Here is a 22,545-nt window from a genome sequence, read left to right on the forward strand (position 1 = left end):
GACTCTGACGGTGCTGTGGCGTTCGTGAGGCTGACAGATGAGAGCGTGTTGCCGTGCTAAACCGGACAGCTGTCAGGGCGGCCGTGCGCCTCGTGTCCTTTACAGGAAGCACAGAGACGCAGCAAGTCGACCTTGGTCTGTCTGTCTGTCTGCACCGTAATATGATTGGTCCGACCATCTTGGCAGTACAGCGTGACTGGCTGACCCCTCGCAAATTGACCGAAGTGTAACTGCAGAGACAGTCAATCAGTGTCTTTGCACTGTAAGGAGAGCAATAAATGGAAGGAGTAAAGAGGAGAGGAGAACGGGTGCAGCCAAGTCTGCAGCTAATTCACTTTAGAGTCTCCTATATGCCTCCATGCCTGTCTGCTTCATTACTGAGATTGCACTGCGGAGGGCAAGCTGGATGGATGCAGTGTGAATGACAAAAATACACACACATACACACACACACACACACACACGATTTCTGACAGATACCATGAAAGTGGCCATGACACATGCCCTGCAAGAGGCTGCTGGCTGCAATAGCTGACGAAGAGGCGAATGTGTATGAGCAGATACAGTAAGTGCAAGGGACTCAGCTTTTTACATTAACCAGGTCTCGGTTTTAAACCTCAACCTAATCTTAATTAATACATTAATCTATTTTATGGCAACATGAGACCATCAAACAGTAAACAACAATTTCCCTTGAGGGAACAGTTACATTACAGGCCTGCAGTGTTGGTGTGCAGAGTCATGGAAGAGCGATAACGCATATGAAAGCTCAGTGGGGCCGCTCCATTGTGAGGATACTGTAGGTCAAGGTCGGCATTAAAAAGGCTCGACTGAGTAGGTTACAATGAAGCAGAGATAATGAAAGAGGTAAATGTGACATTCTCATCCACTTCAGGCAATAAGACTCTTTTCATGCTCTAAGGTCTATAGGGGAAAGGCAAAGAAATCAAAATTGCCTGTAGGGAGAGAAAGACACACTTTCACATACACTGGTCAAATCAAAATGATTTATAGATGAGGAACAGTTGCCATTATGTTGATATTAACCAAAGGTTGCAGTGACTGGTATTGTATTGTAACACTGTAAAATTCTCATAACTCACTCTTGGGTGAATCCAGAGCTTAAACAGCTTGTCTCAGTAATAAGACAAGGTGCATAAAGCAAAGATGTTATCAAATATATTTGGGCTAATAAGATCAAGATGGCAGGTAATGGAGGAAGTAAGATAGTGTCTCGGTGTTTATAATCAAGGTAAAACCTTCAAAAGACATTACAGTTCAAAAGGGAATCTGCATTTCAATAAAATCCTGTAATAATAAAACCAGGAATGACCTATTATTTTAGCATAGTGGATACTCTCTCTCTGGCTTGTTCACTGGCCTAATTTGCAACACAAAAGGATGTATTTCCATTTTGATCTACCTGGCTCCCCTGAAGCAATGCATGCATAAGTTCATAAATATACATCCGGGAATTACAATATTTCTCATTGCATATAATTGACACATAAATAGAGATCCTTTAGGTGAAATCCCATTTCAAATGGCACACTTGAACTTTTCACACTGCTAACTAATGACACCTACTAAAATGCAAATTGCCGATTAGTGTTTTCTGTGGAAACTCAATTTCCCTGACATATAAGCTTCATGCAAATTAGACAGGCAGGGTAGTTTTCTACAATGTGAGCCTTACATATTTCCAAATCCACTTGGCATAGCTTTCATATCATCGGCTGCCATGGCTGATAATGCTAATTTTACCTCACTTGGCGCTGTGAACACAACAAACAAGTATTACCAAAAATATCTCTCCAAAGTGTACCAATGGTGAGTGAGCAGGGAGGAACATGTGCTCATCGCACTGCCATGCTACAGTATCATAAATTATACTGTACTATTGTACACTGATATGCACCCTGGCCACATTATTAGATACACCTCCCAGTTTATGCAGTTTGCTCCATCATGTGGCTGTAAACAACCAGCATGGAGACAGGTTTGAGAGTCTCAGTTACTGTTCAAATAAATGTTAAAATGGCCATGATAAGTGACTCTGAACATCAAACACATTAAGACATATTAAGATGACATATTATCATATTAAAACGACATATTAATCCTTTTCTTTATGCTTTCAAAGCACATGATAGCATCATTAATCAACAAATAGACAACTCCCCGTTGATCCCGGTATCCATTCCATTCTATAATGCAACACCACTTATCAGGAGAAGCCAAGTTGATTGTCTCTCCGCTCTCCATATCCGCTCTGCACCTGGCCCTCTCTGCTTTCCTGTATCACAACAACAGCCAGTGACTTTCACTGGTGGTCTGTAAGACGATCCGACAAAACTATCAAAGGCATCAGGGTCAGTTACAGGTCTGGAACAGATCCTATGTATGTTTACACAGACCTAGCAGTGAGGCTGGAAATGTATGGACTAAGGTGTGTGTGTGTGTGTGTGTGTGCGTGCGCATGTATGTGCGTGGTGTAAGGGACACAGCTGTAAGGTGTAACTCTAGGTTTGTCTGCAAACAAAGAGCCGGGGAGGCGAGGAGAGATGCGAGTGTACTTTGGCCCACAGAGGGATCCTCTTACCATGATGAGGCCGGTGGTGATGGGGTCGTTGCAGCCGTGGCACAGCTCCCCAAACTTGGCCCAGTAGTCCTTCTTGCAGAAGAGCCGGCCATCTTTTTCATAGTACCAGTGGGACAGAGAGGCACTGCACTCACAACACCTAACAGAGATGGAAAGAAATATACTGTATAAGTGCTTGTGTGGTTAATTAATTAGCATGTATCTGTGGGTCATTAAGGAAAGGAGAACATCATTAATCATTTAGATCAAATTTCAACATAATTGTCACATCCAAATCAGCAGCAGACAAACAAACAGAAACAAGAGCGTAAGCCAATAATAAGCAAATGATCCCCTGCTGTATAATATTATCCATAAACGTCACATATTTTAACATATTTTTTACTTTTGAGTGATACATGCGAAGTGTCTAGTGAAAGGAGCGTAAACAAAAAGCACAGTGCCAATAATGTCACTGGTATGCCACAAAATCAGCAAGTTAGACTAAACTTTGAAAGTGCACACCAGATGAAGTTGTTATTGTGTTGACACCACTAGACCATTATGTTGTATTGAAGCCCATAAAGCCATACTTTAATCCGAGTAATGACACCCTACAGGGCCCCAAATGATAGTTTTCCTTGTGATAATAAGTCCCTTTGTGGATCCACCAGACACCGCCCCCATGTAGGTGGCACAGGCAAATGAGATCACACCAAGACACGCAGCTATGACTCGGCCTTAGAAAAACACAGAGTAAGGGCAAAAGGGACGAGAGCTATGCAAAGACGTAATAATGTCGATGCAGCCTAAACATGACAGCCACTAAAACAACATGCTTTTTACTGTGGAGGGTGCGTATTCAGTCACACCCATGTGTTTGTGTGCGCATGTGGAATGCCATAAATAAACATTACATCAACCAATATCAATCTGTGTCAGATTGAATTAAAATAAAATTAAAAAGTCAGTTAAAATTGGACTGTCGTGGGGATTGAACATGTGTCCTTCTAGTCATTGAACAGTTCTTCCAACTAATAATAACTTTTATTTATATAGCACTTCTCTAAAAAATGGTTGACAAAGTGCTTTACAGACCAGCATAAAATCAAGATGATACAGTGGTAATAAAAAGCAGTAAATGGAAGCAATGACAACTGTAAGAAGTGTAAGAAGAAATCAGTGGTGATAAAACAACAGTAAATAGAGACAATGGGTACTGTAAGAACAGTAAAAAGAAGCAAAATTAAATAAAATAAATCAATAAAATCAAGTAAACTAGTCTGGGATGAGCCAATAACACATTTCCAAGTACTGAACTTTAAATACTGGCTGATCAACCATTCCAATCTATTTACTTTACTAAACAACACAGTCTGATTCTGGCCGATGCCATCCCAACAGCATCAGTATCATCATACATGATTATCTACATTGAGCTGTAATGTGTTATCAGTGGATTGTCTGTCAGCAGAGTTGGTGGCTGATAGCGAGCGTCTCCTGAAGCCCAGAGAAGAGCAGAGTGACGTCAGGCTGATAGACATCAGACGCTGACAGAGACAAGGAGTGAAGGGCAGACGACAAAGAGAGGGAGAGAGGAAGACGGTTGATATCACGACGCCGAGGGACAAGCGTAGGACAAACACACACACACACACACACACACTCCAAGTGCACACAAGACACACATTGGTCTGATATTCAAAACAACGATAAAAAGCGAGGGAGGGAAGGTCATTTCCTCTTCAGTGCCAGGAATGACCAGCGATAAGAACGATTCCACAGGCTGAGGCTATTCTTAATCACTTATCACACTGGCTCTTCTGCTCAACACCTCAAGCGGAAAAACACTCCACAATAAACAAGTGGCATCAGCTCAACTTCACTAAACTGTCTATAGGAAGACAGAAAATGTGTGTGTGTGTGTGTGTGTGTCTGGGTGTGTGTGTGTCTACACTTATAACTTGTTTGTAAACAAATTGTCTGTGGATACAGTATGTACAAGCATGCACATTTTCTCTGTGTGCGTCTATAACTTGAAATGTGCGCTTACCCCCCCTATGTGTGGTAAATATAATGTCTTCGGTACATTTGGGTATATTTGCTGTGTGTGTCTTGCTTATATGTGCTTGTGTGTGTCTGTTTGTAATCTGTCTAAATCTCTGTGTCTAACGGCCATGACTAAGTGAGTGTCTCTCCTCTCCTTCCCAGTGGATCCCCCCCCACCCCCACCCCCCCCATCAGCCAGCCGTCTGGCCGAGTCCCACTTCAGGGGCCGGCTTAAAAGGATGGGGAACATTTTCACTGTGGACAGAATAAAACAGAGTACAGGACTTAAAAGGAACAGTTCCCCCCACATCAATTGCCTCGTAAATGCCTGCTGTTTACCTTTTCAGACGATTTATATGTCTTTATCTCAGTATCGTGTTGAGCTTACCTCTTAGGTTCATCATTATTTGAATAGAGTACAAAGCAATTAAGAAAAATTCACACAAAGTATCCTATATCCACATGAACCTGGGGGAAACACTGCACACTCATGTGCAGTGGGGGGGGGGGGTTAAAAGGTGGATGTCTAAGAAGTACTGGCTATCAATCTTCATGTTTCCTGGAGGACAGCAGCTCTCCAGGGCAGGGAAAGGGAGGGAGAGAGAGGGACGAGACAGAGAGGAGGAGGCAGGTGCAGCTGGGATATTGGTAGAAAAAATAAATGGATGGGGTTTTGTGTTTGTAGCACTGGCCCAATTGTTGAGAGGACTAGTGCTTTAGACTGAGAAATCATGCGCATACTGCGACTGCAAGGGCTCAAACCAAGCCCAAAGTATGCGGTTATCATTTTTCCCACTCACTTTCCTCCCCGTCTTCACTTTAGAGTTTGAAAAATCATTAAAATGCTGAGAGAAGACAGTCTGCTCACTCTCTTGTAAAACACGGTTGTGGCTGGTTGTAACGTGCAAGACTCATGAGGCCGAATCCCCTCTCACAGGAATCTACAGGGGTAGAAATCTCCTTTGACTTTGCCTAAGGTCATGCACCTAGGTGAGCGTATACATACACAAGTACACACATACACAACCTAATACAGACGCATGCAGAAGTACACACACACACGCACACTCCCGAGCTCAGCATATTGTGCCACAGCCTGCTTCAGTATGCAGGGTGTTTGGGTGGGTGCTGGTGGGAGGGGAAGAGCTGGAAGTGGGTCAAGGCTATCAGAAGACGCCCGCAGCACCGAGCCAGTCGCCACTCAGCTGTCTTGGCTCTCTGCCTCTCAGTGACTGACTTGCACCGCTCACAGCCATCCTGCAAACCCCTGCTGGGACAAAGTCGTACCCGGGGCGGAGACGTGCAGACACACACACACACATAGATGTTCTTGCATGTGCATGTGTGTGTGGATGCACACCTTTGTTGCGCAGACACACGCTCCGAGGTTGAATTCCTTCATGGAAAATTCTCTCCTAGCAGAACTGGGAGTGGCAGCAGAATATTAAAGATATGAGTGAATACATTAGTAAGTCCCAGATGGAGACTCCACATTTCTAGCTGCAGGACAAGAATCTTATCGCAGAGGTACGGGAGAAAGACAGGGAGGGAGTCAGCGTTGCAGATCCAAGACGAAATGAGACGAAAACTACACCACCGCAAAAAAAAGGAATGCTTATTTTAAGAATGACTGTGGAAGTGTATATGTGTGTGTGTGTGTGTGTGTGTGTGTGTGTGTGTGTGCGTGTGTATCACTGCGCTTGTGTGTGCACAGGCAGGGACATGTAAGAGGATTAGCAATGTGAAAGACTCAGACAGGGTCTCTGCCCATTCTACTATGACGCTCCAAAAGCTGACTGGCTGAATAACTTAATATTTGGTAAACAGTTTGGTAAGCTCTGACACCTTACTGCGCAAAACAAAAATGATACAATAAAAAACAAATAAAAATGATGTTAAAAGGTATGAATAAGTACGAGTAAATTAAACATGACACATGATACTGGCAAAATTTGCACAAAATTTGCCCTTAGGAGAAGCAATCAATACCAACATGATGGTCAAGTTCAACAGAGAGAGAGAGAGAGAGAGAGAGAGAGAACGAGTGAGGGCGGGGCAGCAGAAGAGTAGGTGAAGAGAGTAAATCCAGAGAGGATAGATAAAGAGTAAATGACAAAAAAAATGGATAATCTAAGCTATGAAGGCCTACAAAACAAGGAAAGAGCAAAAGACAAAGAGATAAGAGCAGGATGCTCGTACATAAATAACTTCCATGAACAAGCAAGAGTGAGCAGGGCAGATTTGAGACACCATGAAATCCAGCTGTATCCCCCAAGGGCCAGGAAGCAACCAATGATAGTGAAAAGCAGACCGGGGGAGAGTGGGGTCAGTAAATGTGCAGCTCCTCTCACCGCCTGCTCCGATCCCTGATGGAATTAGCCCAAAGTGCCTGGGAGGGTAATAAATTCCTCTCTAGCCCCGTCCCGTCACCTTACGCCCTCCGGATCCACCACCCTTTGGCCCGGGCTGACCGCTGTGACATTTGCTCAGTGAAAGAAAACCATTTGTTCTTACGGATCTCAATGTGTGAATGGTGAAATCTTGAAATCATGTCCTGCCAGTCCTCAAGAGGATTTTAAAAGTCCTATTGAATCTACCTGAGTTGAAGGATTAGGATTATATATTCAAACTCAATCTTTTCCCTCAATTCCAGCTCTTTATTCATTAATATAAACAAAGGTGGGGGAGTGGGAGTGGTAATGTGAGAAGTACGTTTAAATTATGGGATGGCAGATGAATTATCCATGTGCTGCTCTTTGTGGATGTGCCGTTATTCATATTTATTATGCCCAGTGAGATTATCTCATTTGGGCCATTTCATGATGTAATATGTTTTAAACTACTGTGCATCCTATTTATCATGCGGACCGCTTGACTTGAGTCAATACCTGATGTGATTAACTGGTCCCAGGTTGAAATGCATGAGCTGATGATGAATGGAAAAGCAGCAGGTTTGAAAGGATGAATGGAATGAGGAAATTCCCTGAGGAGATTTGCTGCTGTGGAACGTGGAAATATAAACGTATTTGACAAGACATGAGTTACATGTGTATTGGGTATTAACAAATAAGAAAGAAAAATATCTGTCTTGTGTATTAATATAAGCACATACATATTCAGCACATGCACATACACAGCTGCACATGAAAAAAAGGAAAATAAAAGGAAAAAAACAACCAGCTATAAGATAATAATATAATAACTGGCAAAATTAAATGATATATTACCAGTTAAATGGAAGTTAATTCAAATTAGGTTAAGGGCCTGCAGGCGTACACACATACAAACACAAGCAAACAGGCAGACATGCAGACAGATGCATGCAAGTCATTTTTTATTGGAGCTAATTAGTGTAGTTTCCATTAGTGTAGATGTGGTCTGCTGGCCAAGCTAAGCTGACATGCAGGCCTTCGTGGTTTGATATGTCAGTTGCGTCCTTCTGGTTTGAAGCCCTCAAATCTGGATCTGTCCTGCAGCAGCTGAGCTGAGATGGGTACTGACATGACAAGCTGTCTATATTATTTTCTGCTATCTGTACAGTACATGTGCCCTTGAAAACACAGCAATATATGTCAAACTACTGTATCTAAACATGCAACTCTTTTATTTTAGTCATTATTTCTGTATTTAATCTGTGTATTCACAATGTAATTAACATCTCCTTTTCAAATGAGCCTTGGAGTGCTTTATAGTAGAGTAAAACATCCCAAATTCTACCCAGATTAACCTTGCTAACCATTCATTTCTGGTCAGCATTTTTACGGTGTGTGTGTGTGTGTGTGGGTGCACATGTGGCCACAGGTCAGTAAATGACGTGCAGGCAGACACTGCTACAGGAAGCAGAAGGTGTCAAAAGGAAACACTGTGTGTCCTCAGAGGGGTTTGGAGGAAGAGTGTTAAGGTGAGAGGAGCAGGATAACTACTAACTGACAGATGCAAAGATGAAAGATTTATCAAACACACACACACACACACACACACACTGATGAGTGTATCTCTTTATTAATTATTAAGGCTGTCATCCATCATTTGTGTCAGGCCCAGAAGGACATCCAATTCCCATCCATCTGCAAAGACAGCAGAAATACATTTGACCACCAGTGATCAATAAGCCAATACACCAGTCTCCCCTGCCTTCAATGACAATCAGGGGAATTAGACCACATTATCTAAGCTATTGGGCCTGATGGCAGCAAAACAAATGACATTGTTCATTTTGTGGGTCAACAAGTCTGTCGTAGTATATGAAATTGAAATTGGCTGCTGTTATTTTCAGGCTTTCTCACCGACCATGAGAAAACATGACCTCTGGGAAAGAGAAGGGGGTTGGGGGTTGTAGGAACAGACACACACACACACACACACACACACACACACACACACACACACAAGCTGAGGAAGCGGCAGACTGTCTGGGGGAGAGCCCCCTCTTCATGTTTCTTCTCCTTTCTAATGACTCCCCCCAGTGGAAGACACAAACAGAGGGGGATTCCTGGTCAGCGGCAAGCTTTCCATTCCTGATCATTTCCATGAGATCAAATGAGGATTTTCCCCGAGCAGACAGGAATTATATTTGTGCAAATAATGCAACCTATTAGACTGATTTGGTTGTACAAGAGATAAAGCAAGGTAAGCCTATAAACACACCCATCAACCCACACACACACACACACACACACACGCACACGGCGAGGACACATTCATCACATTCCGCCCCTTTTTGCACCCCCCATTTTTTCTTTCCATCTTCTCCACCCCCCCAACACACACACCACACACACACCACACACACACCACACAGAGCAAAGGAGAATTCCACGGCGATGATGTCACCCCTCTCGCAGAAAAAAGAAGCATTACCTCATTACCTCATGCTACCCACTAAGTCCCTCCCCATTGGGCGATTTCAAACTCCACCAGGAAATCCCTCAGCCAATGGGGCTGCCAGTTGGCCCCCTGTCTTTTCCCATGGCCTTGGCAAACGCAAGCTCAGCAAGACCGGCGTTGGCATTAACCCCTCAGGTGCTGTGTTGAGGTTTTTGCTGTTCTTGAAGCACAAAAACGCAGTAGGGGAAAGCAGGTTGTGCATTTTAAATGGTGGAAATATTTGTGCCAGCTATAGCCTTGGCTCTGAAATGGTTGCTGAACAATTGCTTCTGTCTGTGGGAGGCACTTTCTTTGTTTGTCGGCCCCTCGGTCCATTCAGCTCGGCATGGAGCAGGTAAACAGGAGCAGGCTAGCATTGGCAGACTGAGAGTGAATAGTGAGCGTGGCAGCAGTTCCCTTTGTGATTGCTAAGCCCCCTTGACCGACTGACTGTCAGCAACTCCCCGCACATTCAGTCTGGGGCCTTCTCACATGTTCCACTGTAGGAAAATGATAAGAGGGTTTCAATGACCTACGGTGCTCAGTGTGGAACCAATGGTGATTATGGTTCAGCATGATTCAGGAGAGATAGCAGTGCTGCGGTTCATTATCAGGCCAATGTCAGGCTATAATAGGGTATCTCTTTTAGAGAATAGAGCATTTCCCTAATTTTAAAATTAAACACCAAAGAGCCACAGATAACATGTGAGAAATAGAAGGATATTGGGTAATATGGAGGGCATGAAATTTAGCTCACCCAAGGTGAGTGATTTTGGTGGCAGGCCAGTCCAGAACAAGGACCACCAGTCCAGTCAAATTCCCATGCATGAATCCACATTTAGTTAAGGTGTCAGAAGTTTCAGCGCCTCTCATTTCATTTGTCATTTGCCTGTATTGTATTTCTTCAATTCCACCTTAAAATGACAGCCTATCAGAACTCTGCACTGTTGCCATAGTGCCAACGTTCAAAGCTGAAATGACATCATCACAGACAGGCAGGCAGATCTTTAGTTTGTTAGCTCACCAACAGAAGTATCTAGCTAACATAAACGACACCAGCAGCAGTAGTATACAAATGAACCTCATCCAAAAACGAAAGGTATCGTTTTTTGGCAAATGTATGAAGAAGATGTAAGAAACCATCCTTCAAAAATTACGAGTTTTATTAAGAGTGTTTGTTGAGAGCAGGAAGAGACTGACAGTCGGGACGCACTGATAAACTCACTATGTGGTGTTTAGCCTGCCGATATAATTTATGTAATATATTTAATATTGTAATATGTAAATAAATGTAATATAATGGATATAATTTTGAAGCATGGTTCACTTTGAGAAACTTGAACATTACATTACTTTCACTGAGCCAGCAATAATAAAATATGAAACACAAACTTTAGATTTTCATGTGTGTACATAACTTTCTTTTTTTCATGTCTGAAATGATCAAGGTCAAATATGTGAATGTGAAAGTGACAAATCCCACAAAAAAGAATGAAAAATGTGGGTGTTAATCTTCCTTTTTTTAATCACATGCAGGGTTTAAGTCTGGAGCTATCTATTCTGATAGGTGCAATAAAATTGAATTTTTGAAAGTGTGATTAAAGTACTGCAGTGTGTGCCAAAGGTGAGAGCTTGGGAGCGGGCGTTTAATCAAAACGCACCCACACACAAAGTGACTCCTCTTTCTCCTTTGTGAATGTTATCATTAGGAATGAACCTTGGAAGATTATGGTGGAGAGAACAATGAGTCCTTGGCAGAGAGTCACTGAAAAGCGTCGCTGTCTGAGTCTAAAAAAGGAATAATAATCTCAAATTTCAAAAATGACAGGCTTCACTCTGAGCTCTAAAGTAAAAAAGCATACAGGGGAAATTTTGGTTCAATATTGACAGGCAATGTTTGCTTCAACGCTGATTAAACAGCACTGGTTTCCTAGATAACCACTCTAAAATAACCCAACCCAAACACTGTCATCATGAAAATGTATTATTTAAGTGTTTATTATTTAATTCCACTTATAAGTAAGCCTACAATGCACTGAAACATATCTTCACCATTCAGCATTGCCATATTTCACACTCAAATCTCATTTGTATGAATGGTGAAGAATATCTACAGAGATAAGCATGATCTCATGACAACTTAAAAAACAAAAACTTTATAGAAAGTACATTTTGAGAGTCTGAAGTCGATCATTTTCTAGATGGAGCATAAAAATTTGATGCGTGCTCAAGGCAACAACATTCAGGTGAGAGAAACCGTAAAGCAGATAGGGAACAATATGAACTCGTGTTCAGCTGAGAGACAAACTGAGAGAAGAAAGAGAGGGAAGAGACAAAGAACAGACAGAAGAGAAGAGAAGAGGGGAGAAGCACCCCAGCCACCCCCCATTTAGACCCTCATTAGCCTACTCCACATTTGCCAAACACATCACAGCCACTGTAAACAGCTATTCATTAGCATGGGGCGCTCATCCAGGACTAAAATAAAACACGGTGCTGCTGAAAAGAGAAAATAAATGAATAAAGAGGGAGAGTTCACCCTGTCAAGATAATGTTCCACTCCTCTGATGAGACTGTTTACCCAGCAGTCAATAACCCAGTTCATACATAAACACACCTGTACTACATGTGACCCGGCCCTTAACCTACATCTGATGAATCACACTGTTCTCGGCAGCTGCTGTATGTCAAAAGAAAATATTGCACCATTCATAAAGCTCTGAACAGAGGCATGATGTGAAGTTTCATATCCTCGAGCTGAAATGCCTCAGCACATGAACATGTACCTGCTTTATATTCACATATCTGCTTCTTCAGTTTTTCATCTCCTTTCAGTTATATTATTGTTATATTTGTGGTGGTGGTATGGTTCCACTATTTCATACTGTATATATACTTATATTTTTATATTTCATTATGTTATACTTATGCATAGATACCAAATACACTTATACATTTGAGTAAGCTATTGTGTCAGCCATGTAATGTCCCAACTGTTTACATCCTGTTTACATTCTGTTTTATTACTTCATTGTTTTCTTTTTTTTTTTTTACTGTTTTCTTGCTTATTTTACACTCTCTTTGTGTGCTTATATTGTACTTGTCTTTTTTCCCTGATGAATCCTATTGCTTTTGCTGCTGCAACGACCTAATTTCCCAGCGGGGATCATTAAAGTTTTATAATCTTATTTTGTACCACATCCGTATTCTTAAAATGAGAATCAACTGCGATATCTTTTTGAGCAGTTTCAGAACCTCGTAACCTGAAAGCTGCCATTTCACCTGCCATGGAAAGAGCACTGGTACACGGAAAGGGAACTATTTTAAGCACTATTACACCTGCCAACAGGAGAAGCCAGACAGAGATGACTTGAAAATCACTAGCGTAAAAGTAGGAGAGCAGCAGCGTCTTTGTCAGTCTTAGGTTTAGGGGATGGTCCCTTTTTAATCCCATATAAGAGTTAGCATGAATTACGGCAGGTGAAGTCCAGAATGTTTGAGTCTTACTGTAAATGACACATTTTATTAAAAATCGACTCAAATGCAGTGACTGGAGGAATTCTAATGAGTTAAATCCTCCTCTGCGTCCTCACTGGCTTCTACACAGGCTTACGCTTCATTATAAAGACAACAACTACGACACAACAAGCATGACATATTCAGGAGAGATAATGTAAACATGACACTACATAAGACCCATCTTATCATTCAACCCCTCTGTTAAAGATAAAGATAAAATAAGAGAAGATGAAACTTTTTTCATCCCCGTGGAGAAATGAGGTTGCTGCAGCAGCGAAAGTAATGGGATTAAGCAGAGAGAGAGAAATGGATTACCAACATTTACTGTCCCAATTTACTTACAGTTGATACTTACAGATGTTACTAACAGTCCCAATAGCTTACTTAAATATGGATTATTAAATATTAAATGTGTTGTATATGCAGGTAGAAGTAGATTAGATTAGTATATATGAATATAAGTATAAACCTACAAAGTTATAAACATATTTGATATATATATACACTAGGTGTGTACCCATCGATCAGCCACCAATCGTAATAATAATTCAACTGCCCGATCAAAAAAAAATTACCAGCCAAATTGCAGCAGTCAGCAGAGTGTTAGTGGTGCAGCCATGTCGTCCATCTGGCACTGGCACTTCATTTCTGATGTTGTTTTGAATTTCACATGCAGCCTCTGATCATTGATTAGAACCAGTTCAATACACTGGACAGAAGGCAGAGCCAACGCTGCCGCAGTGAAGAACTTTTCATGAGCTACCAGTGGTGATAGGTGAGTAAGCACCTCAGTCTTCAAACACACACGAACATGTAATTACTATTTTTGGATAAAAGCTATGATTTAATTACACATGGATAGGTTGATATGTCATGTAGCCTATCAGAACAATCTGGTAAACACAGTGCTATGGTGGAATTTTACTATTTATGCATGCTGTGTACTTTTACATGATGAGCCGCTGCTTGGGTAAAATGCATACTTTCAATGGCCAATGTAATATAAATAAATATTAGTATGTACAAAGATACTGGCTATATATGTATAAATAGACTGTAAGTACAAGTATGTATAAGCACAATGTTATAAAAGTGTTCCAAAATATAAAAATATCAATATGTACACGGCATGAAAGACCTCCCCCTCTTTTCCACTGTCTTCTTAGGAATTATGGAAGACAAACCAGACATTATATGATAGGGACGACTAACAAGTTTCCCCTCTGACAGCCTGGCTGCGCTGGATAACATGCTTATCTGCTCCTGCACACACACACACACACACACAAACCAACAAAGAGTCAGCTTAGAGTCAGTGCTGCTGTCGGCTTACTACAGCCTTCATCCTGCCTGTTCATATAAACTGGTTCCCACTGCATTCCTCATGAGACATGAAAACCAAAGTTACATTTGAATTGCACACAAGCTTCACTACAAACTGCCACAGACTACAACCTCCACCCTGCAGTCAAGGGTAGGCCTGTAGTGTGTACACATGTAGAAATTTAAATTGTTATAGCTTATCATAGCTATATCATATCATTAATATTATCGTTTATCGTCTTTCAGTGAAATCATATTGTGATGTTATGGTGATTTTGGGATATCGAGCCATATAAAAACTGACAAAATGTACAGTAGGAAAATCATTTGAAAATTTCAGTTTTGTTTGACATCACACTTGACATTACCATTCAGTTCAATGGGATTGCTATTAATGAATGAATTTGATTATTTAACATATCGAGGGCTTGGAGCCATAGTGCGATTCTGCGTAAGTGCGATTTTGGGCGAATATGAGTATTATATATCAATTGAAAGATCTCAGTGAGATCTTTTCAGTACCAAAAGGACACAACTGAAATCATGACCCATAAGTTTTAATTAAACAAAAACTGAAAGCCGTAACAGTAAAAGTAGGGTTTTGTTTGCTGCCAAAAGGGCGTAACTGCACTTACGCCCTTTTGACACCAAACAAAACCACACTTTTGACACTGAACAAGCATTGTGGGTAGAGGATTCTAACAGCACTTAGGTCAACTCAAAATGCATGCTGACGTAAGTAATGCTAGCATGGCAGCATGATCACATCATTTTTAGTATCCTATTCATATCCTAATTAATATTCTAGGTCAATATTAGATGAATGTAAATATGTTAATATTCCCATTAAAAACTTAGGCCTATAGATTCAAAATGTTATTTTATAATGTTAGGAGTGTGAACTGGTCAAGAGGAGCTCTGATAGTAAGACTGCTGGTAGCTGAAGTTATCCCTCAGTGTTATGAGGAGTTTTACAGGTCTTTGAATGTGTCCCAGGACACATACAAAAATGTATTATACTAGGAAAAGAAAAAAAAGTAGTAGTTTAGAATCAAAAGTAGTTTCTTATGTCTATAGAGGTTTATTAAAAAGGTTTATTAAAAGTTTTTAACAGAAAAAATGTATCAATCAATTTGATATGTTCCATGTAGCCTACAATTTTAAAGGCCTTGGTGAAAGTTGCTGAGCATTACTTCAAGATAAAGATATTCATTCTGATCTTGTTTTATATTTCAGTGTTGATTGAAGTGTAATTGCTAGATTTGTATTAAAATGAATGTGCTTTACAATTGTTTACTTACATATGCCCATATTCTGCATGGCTGTATTGGGACAATGTTTGTGCCAAAAGGGTGTATTTCACTCTTTTGCCATTTTTAAAAAAGTTAACAAATATAATTCAACTTAAACTGTAGCAGTATTGTTTTTATGGTAATGCTCAATCTGATAACACAAAAAGTTAAAATATTGTGCTTAGTATGTGGTAATGGCAGCTGATCCAAGTTTGATCAAAATTTGTTTTGGCTCTCCTGTAAAATTTACTATAACGCACTTACGCCCCTTTGGCTCCAAGTCCTCGATATATATATCAATATCAAAAATATCCTTATGATTTTCGTGATATTGATTTCAACCATATAGCCCAGCCTTAGCTTACCATCTAAATGTAGGTTAGCTACTATTCAAGATTACAGGACAGTGACATTCAACAGCAGCGTAAAGCTGTACAGACGATGACTACATGAGACAGCAAAGCCAAAAGTCACATGCTAGACAGCAGAGATTGACACAGACTGCCTTGGAGGAGGGAAGTCATTTAGAAACTAGGGCTTTTCAGACATGAAATCCCCTGCGAATGTTATAGTAGACCTGATGCGTGCTACACCATCTATGGTTAGGGAAGTGATAAATGACTTGAAGAAGTAATCCAACCCACAGAGTGACACATCTGAATATACCGTTAGTTTATTTATATAGCCCTTTATCACAAGCATGTCTCAGAGGACTTTACAGAGAATATCTACAGTCCATCCTTCTGAGAGAGATATTAGTGGATAAATACTTGGAGGAAGGCATTGAGTTTAACACATGCGTTTAACACACCAAATTTATGCAGTCCTTGATGTCACTTTAAGAGCTTAAACCCACACATGTGAAAACACAAAGAAAGGGAAGTGAAACTCTAACTGCACTGAGAGTCGGTCAAACCACTTGACTGTGAGCATCCAAAAACAGAGAAGACCATCAGTGTCTGTGGTTTATGGGTGTTCAACTTCTCCATTGGCAAACAAGCAAACACCTCAAACTCTTGTTCAGTAACAAGTTGTTTTTGTCAAAAATGATTGCAACCATTTTGTTAAGTTCAACAGACTGCACACATCAAAGCAACAGGGTGGAACGATGCAAGTTCAGTTTGACTCTATGAAACTGAAAACGTCAACGCAGCCAGATCATTCTTACCCTACAATACAATGTAGCATCCAACCGCATAAATTCACCAGTCAACTTACTTTTTGTGTCGAAAGCGATTCCTGCAGCGTTGGTCCTTTCGCGACATGTCACCCGAGAGCGAGAGGGCCTTGTTGTGACAGCCAGGAAGCAGACTCATGTTAGCGGCACTGATGTTGAACCAGCGCAGCTCAGACCTCGACTGCTACACAGCCTCGCTGTCACAACCATGAATGCCACTCTCTCACTGCCCTTCCTCTCTTGTCTCTCTCTCTCTCTCACGGTGCAGCTGCACAGTGGGGTCACGCTTCTTTAGTAACTATTTCCTGTCCTCTGCCCTTCCTCTGGGAGCCGTCGTGACCCTGTGACATCACAGGCTCGCCTCTTCCCTCCTCCCGCCCCGCAGCAGCTCATTTCTCCTTTTTAACCTCATGCAGTCTCTCAGTGAGTTGTACGGAGCCGCCTCTCATCCTTGTAATGTACACTGCCCACTTCCTATGCTATCTGATACATTTTACGATGCTGGAAGCAGAAAAGCAAATTTTCCTATTATCTATTATCTATTAAACCCTTTTATCTCCCCTCAACTAATTCAATTTACCAACCTCCTCCTCACATCAACCGCTTCATTTGGGGTGGATGAGGCAGGGCTGTTCTCAGCCAATCAGGTGACAGTTTCAATTGAGACAGCATCTTCTCTTTTATCTAATAAGATGAGATCTTAAATGTAGATTGTGCCATTTTAAGTGTAGCCTCTTTTTTCAGAGCAAAAGGCATCTTCCCATTTAAGCTGTAACCTCTGCAGAATGAGACTGTATAAGAGGATGAAATACTGACAAGCCAACTGAGTCTGAATCTTCTGCACTTCTCTCTCTGTCTGTGTCAGCAACCAACCACTGAGTCTGATCCAAACATGCTGACGCAATCTGAAACACCTGTTTGTTCAAAATCTGCTTTTCTCTTAAAGAAGTTGGTGCTCACACAATGCATATGGTCAGAGACAAACGATGTAAAGTATGTTCAGCAATAAAAGAATTACGAATAATTGTAACTGACCTACAGCTCAATGCGTTGCATATTCCATTTACAATATCAGCATTTCCCTGAAACATTTATAGCAGAGGTGCAGCGCCCCTGCTGAATTCCTCCAACATCAGGAAAAAGGAATACTTTTTTTTTTTAATGAAACCTCAGACTCAGAGAAGCTCCAGAACAAAAGACACAGAGGCTCTAGTTCACCCAGGAATGACCGCGTTGTTCAGGTCAGGTTAATTGATCTCAAAAATTGAAACATGTCAGGTTCTGTCAGTTTCAGTTTACACATTACCAAAAATTTGATTGGTTACGGCTATCCATTACGTGTTACAATTTTTATCAAGGACGTGAGTCACAAAGTTAGTGGGGAAAACTAGGAAAAGTTAATTACGTTTTTTGCAGTCAAGATAAGTCCAGAATGGATCACTGGTGACTACAGCAGCAATCACTATAGATCAATATACTGTAGATCAATAAAGCAGGAGGGCGTATAAAACGGAACACAGTGAGCTGATTGTATTATTCAGAGGACGTTGTGCAGACTGTGCAGGACACACAGGCAGAGAGTAAAGCGAGGTGTGGCTGAGTCAGATAGGCAGGATGACTGAGGCGGCGTCTCGCTCATCCATCAGCTATGAACTCTCATCTGTATCAACTGCCACACATCAGTAAATAATCCCTGGCACACGGGCATCATGAATCCTCTGCCGGGGACGAACAACTTGTCTGTCTGTCTAACTCCCCTCCCTGGCAGGCAGCCTCTGTTACTAAGCAGAGTTCGGCTGCAGGTAGAAAACTGCTGAGTCACTGGGGCCCTTCATCTAGTCTGTTTCTGAGCCGAACTCCGCTGTACCACAGAACCAGGACGCCAAATTGGGTCCAGATGAGATTTAACTAATAGGGGCTCACTCACCTCATCAGCCAGGCAATGATTCAGTAACCTTCAGTATTGAGTAACGTTTTGTATGCTTGTATCTTTTGCTTTATCTGTTAGGACTTACACAGTGATCATCATTTTCAAAATGGTGCAAAAAACAACAGATGAGCAGAGGAGACGTATTTTCCTCAAAGCTGTGGCTGTAATGAGACAGAAATGTGTGAGAGGAGGAATCCCTTATCTTACTCTACATGAAGGCAGAGGAAAAGCTCTGGGCTTTGTGTCAGCTTGTCCTTCAGAAAGGACAATCTTGCCCAAACTGTATGCGCTTACACATACAGTGTTTGTCATGACAGCTGTGTATCTGTTGATTATGCATATTGCGAAGGTGTGAAACACATTCCCAACATTAGAAACCACTGTCTATTATCAGAAAGTATGTTTACAATCTACACATAATCGGTGTATGCATACTAGATGTAACCTATAGAGTGTACAAAGAGTGGTTGTCCAAGTGCTGACAAAGCAGCAGCATTTGCAGCCCTTTGGGGCAGCTGGTGGGACAGTGACAGTCAAGCGGAAATAGTTATACTGGGAACAGGACAGAGCTGCACTGTACTGCAGTGAGACTGCAGAGAGCAGAGGAGTAAAACTAATTACATATAGAAGAGATGACCATTAGTATGTACATGAACAGTGCACAGAGTTAAGCAGGGAAAAGGTATCTGACTCTTTATCCTGTTTCATCTACGTTCCTTTAGCTATTTTATTAATCTAACTACAGTAAAATGGAAATTAACTTGATGAAATTAAGGATATGTGTGATATTCAGTGAAATGAGAAACGGAAGATAAACGGATCAAAATATGATGTGCAAATGTGAAATTCTGGCCAGTGAATAAATAAAGCACTAGAACCTTATACTAATAAGCTTAACACTCTGATTGGTTTTGCACTCACATCTGCCGTTGTGTGGCGGCACGAATGTCAAGTGCTACTCTCATTTAATCCTCTGAAATCCATAACGAAGGAGGTGAAATTCACCCAGGAGCTCCTTGATGAGAGCTCTTCTTTTGGAGAGCCTGTAGTCTTAGTCCTCACAACCTGTTCAGAAAATCTGAAGCGCTGTTCTGTGCAGCTGGAAATTGAACAAGCCTCAGAGAAATATGACTCTGTTTTACACTGTAAAATTGATGGGAACATAAAACGTCTCTCTGAGGAGGCGAGAGGAGTTGGGGGGGGAAGAAGTTACAGTACCTTAGTAGTTTCAAATTGAAAACTCAATAAAGTGAAAGCACAGCATTGTGCGCTCACAAGCAGTGATAGGAAAGTGAGGATGTGCCGCTATAGTAGCTTTATTAGTATTGAATGTTAAAATCACACCAGGTTAAAGAAGGGTATTTGGGAAATTCCCCAATGTTAAAATGTCAGTGGAGTTGCAGTCATTGCTGTGATGTTTTTGCAAAGCACTTCCCATAGATCATTTGGCGATCACACACAGTTGCCAGTATAATTGTTTCCTTGGAATTTCTGTTGATGAAGTTTGGGTTTCTGTAGATGTCGCTTTTTTCTTTATCTGTTCAGCCATGGTGGCTGTTTCTGGTCTTGTTAACTACCCAGTTCTTCTTCTATCTGCTTCCAGTAATGTAAAACGCATCACTTCCCGTGCACCAGAGCATTTTTCCCAGGAAAGACCTTCCTGACCCATATTTAAAACAGCAAATGTAAAAAATGTTTTCAATAACTGGGCACAGGATGAATCACAATTGTGTTTTATCAGTTGACAATAGACAGTGGCAAAACTGACATTTATTTATACAAAAACGTCAGGGATTATTACTTCAAAATCCAATACCAAGAGAGTATGTAGCATGCCAGAGATCAAAGAAAAACATGTTCTGCTTTTTTCTCACACAGCAGGATTTTAGACCTCCATAATGTAAAAAAATAGATTATACATGTATTTTTAGTTTTACTTTTTGTTGAATGATGCAAAACTAATGGTCAAAGTCTAGTAGTAAAGTACTGTATCAGATCAGTACTCTGTATCAGCCACTGCTTTAGTAGTCAGTATCAGCAAAGAATAGACCTAAGTGGTCTGGCTACATCCCTAATGGGAAGAAAGTAGTCTGACTCTCTGTGGTGCTTTGAGGTCTCTAAAGTTGAGCTGTGGGACACACAGGCTCAGCCGCGAGCTGGAAGTCAGAACAAACAACCAATGGGAAAGCAGTTTTCAGTGAGAGCGCTGCAGCATTTTCCCATGAAGCCTATAGCACGCTGCTGCGGGTATTTTCCAAAGAACGCTGTGTTTTCTGTCCACCCCTGGGACTCTACCCCACAGCCTCCAAATAACACTCTCTGCACTTTCAATTTGTCATTTCCCCCTTGTTTTTCCATCTCCATTTCCATTTCATTGGAGTAATCTACCATTGCAGCAGCGAGCGCTGCAGTTGGGCCATTTTGTTTGAGGTTTTCTGTTTGGATTAAAGCTCCGTTCCCCAGTGCCACCAGTCTGGGGGTTGGGAGCACAGGCAATTTTCCACGGAAGTCTTGTCTGACTAGCAAAGCCATCTTAAATCCTCCTTTTCCATGACAATCCTTCCCTCGCCGAGGACTTGGATCAGGGTCAGAAAACGATTCCCCCTAAATTCTAGACACGGTGTGTTCTCAAGAGAAACGGTAGACAGAATGATGATTTCTCGGAGAAAAGAACAGTGTCTTTTCAGCAGCGATAATGGATCAAATGGCCTCAAATCTCAAAGGAGTCTGGAGGAGCTGGCACAGCGTTCGGGTTTGAATTAGAAGCACGCAGAGCTCTTTGACAGACATCCCACCTCATGACACTCTCAAAATATAACATACAGTTGTGCATGTATTCTCAGTGAGTGCACTGGAAAAATGCACAAAATCTGCATGCAAGCAAAAGATGTAAAATGTTCACACACACACATACACACATACACACAAAGAGAAATACATAAACTGCACACACTTAACAAAAGACACCCCACTGAGACCAACTGCAATCCTTGATCTACGCAGGAGCAGCCAGATGTGACTCGCTCCCTCATCTCTGGTCCATCTGTACTCTAGCGTACGACACACACACACACACACACACACACACACACACACACCATAAAACCGTCATGGACTCTCCCCTGTGCCCCAGATACCCTCCTCAGATTTCCTGCTCAGAGGTCCAGCCAGTGGAAATCATCAATGCCAGACGGAGCAGTGCGGCCAGTTTTCCACACTGCGATAGCCGATCTGCCAACCATCTCAGCTTAGGGAAAGTGAAGTGAAGCACCGGTGACGCTGCAGCAGACGCAGCTGGACAGCTCCTACCTCACAGAACTGAGGCAGGCCGGGATAAAGCAGGAGTAGACAAAAACAGCATCGACATCAACTGACATCGACTAAATCTGAGCTGATGTTGTCACTGGAGGATGCTTGCTGGAGAATTTTGAGCGTATGCGTTTGACATGGACTCATAAAAGAATCACGTAAAAACGGATGCAGTCAGCTAGTGTTCAGAGCAAAAGCAGGTTGATTTCCAGTGGAGCTGAATATGTCGTGAATAGAAGAAACGACAAAAAAAAACATTTCAGGAGAACTCCACCGCGAGAAGTTGTTTGATCTCCTGCTTGTGTTTCGGAAACAAGGTTAGTCCGCCGCAGGAAATAAGAGAGAGAGGGAGAACAGGCAGGAAAGAGAGAGAGGGTGGGGTGGGGTGGGGTGGGGTGGGGGGGATATTACATAACAGCACCACTAACAACAACAGCAGCAGCAACATCAACAACTCTGTCCCATTAATAATATCTGGAACAGTCTCGTAAAAACCTGG

General features: G+C 41.7%; 1 protein-coding gene across 2 annotated transcripts in view; it reads right to left on the minus strand.

The window, feature by feature from the left end:
- The window catches only part of LOC139912734 (LIM domain kinase 1), a 56,644-nt gene that overhangs the window by 26,961 nt on the left and 7,138 nt on the right, over nt 1–22,545 (minus strand). Inside the window, exons 1-2 of one of the 2 annotated variants that reach the window (XM_071900618.2) lie at nt 16,849–17,012; nt 2,603–2,741 (exon numbers count right to left, since the gene is read on the minus strand). In XM_071900618.2, coding sequence (XP_071756719.2) covers nt 2,603–2,741; nt 16,849–16,946 — 237 coding nt within the window. In that variant the 5' untranslated portion in view covers nt 16,947–17,012. Of the gene's footprint in view, nt 1–2,602; nt 2,742–16,848; nt 17,013–22,545 lie in introns of those variants that run through there. The other variant, XM_071900616.2, reaches the window with a different exon arrangement.

Source organism: Centroberyx gerrardi, chromosome 6 (assembly GCF_048128805.1).
Source record: "Centroberyx gerrardi isolate f3 chromosome 6, fCenGer3.hap1.cur.20231027, whole genome shotgun sequence".
NCBI classification, from domain to species: Eukaryota; Metazoa; Chordata; class Actinopteri; order Beryciformes; family Berycidae; genus Centroberyx; species Centroberyx gerrardi.